At 34.2% G+C, this 1,077-nt stretch overlaps 1 protein-coding gene and 1 long non-coding RNA gene across 2 annotated transcripts in view; one reads left to right on the top strand and one right to left on the bottom strand.

Annotated features, from left to right (window-relative positions):
* The window catches only part of LOC136795797 (uncharacterized), a 35,042-nt gene that overhangs the window by 12,965 nt on the left and 21,000 nt on the right, over positions 1-1,077 (top strand). The gene's annotated exons all lie outside the window — the stretch shown is intronic.
* The window catches only part of LOC106689511 (A disintegrin and metalloproteinase with thrombospondin motifs adt-2), a 22,169-nt gene that overhangs the window by 6,022 nt on the left and 15,070 nt on the right, over positions 1-1,077 (bottom strand). The window contains exon 13 of the mRNA XM_014434498.2: positions 106-226. Within this exon, the coding sequence (XP_014289984.2) occupies positions 106-226 (121 nt within the window). The remainder of the gene's footprint in view (positions 1-105; positions 227-1,077) is intronic.

Raw genomic sequence — 1,077 nt, 5'->3', positions numbered from 1 at the left:
CTGTAGCAGAAATTGATGGGTCCATTACCCACCTTATTGTTCCCGCACAGGGTGCCTTCTACTGCTGGTCCTGAGTAGTAGAAACCTGCTCTGTGTATAAATTACCTTTTGAATTCAGGATGCAGCCAGACTGGCAGTGATCTACAGACCATTCACTCCACTGACCAAGGATTATGTCGTTTTGTCCTGTTTCGTCTATTACGACACATTCACCACCTTTGCACCACTATAAAATAAAATAAAACCACTATATGACTAATTGTTAGTTTATTTAAAATACTCTGTACCCTAGTAAAACAATATACTATACAATATGTACAATACAATACAATGTGTGCAATATATTAGGGTTTAGACAACTTATGTCGTTAGGTATGTGGTCCCGTTATGAAAAAAATATTTTGTTAAATCAGGCGTAGGTAGACTTGAGCAAACCTAATCTATATCCAAGAGTCCAAGAGGATAAACCAATAAGTTATTTCACCACAAATTTTACTTCGACGAAAATGATGTACAGTTAAGACTCAAAATCGCTAAACAACCATGATAAGAGGGAATACAAAATGGCGGCAGTTTCTAAAATACAGAAGAACGAGAGAAATGCTTTATTCATTCTTGCTGCCCAAACACATCGGGTTGCTGCATTACACTGCATGCTAATTAATCCGTGATCAGACATATATAAATTACATATTTTTACATGATATAATAAACAAGAAAGAAAACATTTTTTTTCCCCTCAGTTTTCCTTTACAACAAATTCCAGCCTACGCAGTAAATACAAATATTTTAATTTATTCCTTTTTTCTTTTATCTTCTTGTCCCTTCCATTTCACAATTTTCATTTGATCGACAAATTAACTCTCCCGAATTCCCCCTCTCAGATCCTCCCCAGTGATCCGCTAAACAAATTCACTATTAGACAGCGATGTGAGATCAAACCAGAGAAATACTAGTCACAGCTGTAGATCATTTTACATTAAAACAAAAAAATAAATACATTTTACCAAAACAAAACTAATATACAGATTTCAAGAAAAATATAATAAAAGGTTGGTTAAAAGAAATACTTGATTG

The sequence above is a fragment of the Halyomorpha halys genome, unplaced genomic scaffold (assembly GCF_000696795.3).
Source record: "Halyomorpha halys isolate HHAL.00 unplaced genomic scaffold, Hhal_1.1 Scaffold1384.1, whole genome shotgun sequence".
Taxonomy (NCBI): domain Eukaryota; kingdom Metazoa; phylum Arthropoda; class Insecta; order Hemiptera; family Pentatomidae; genus Halyomorpha; species Halyomorpha halys.
The sequence above is the reverse complement of the archived record's forward strand: the minus strand, read 5'-3'. Positions and strand labels throughout refer to the sequence as shown.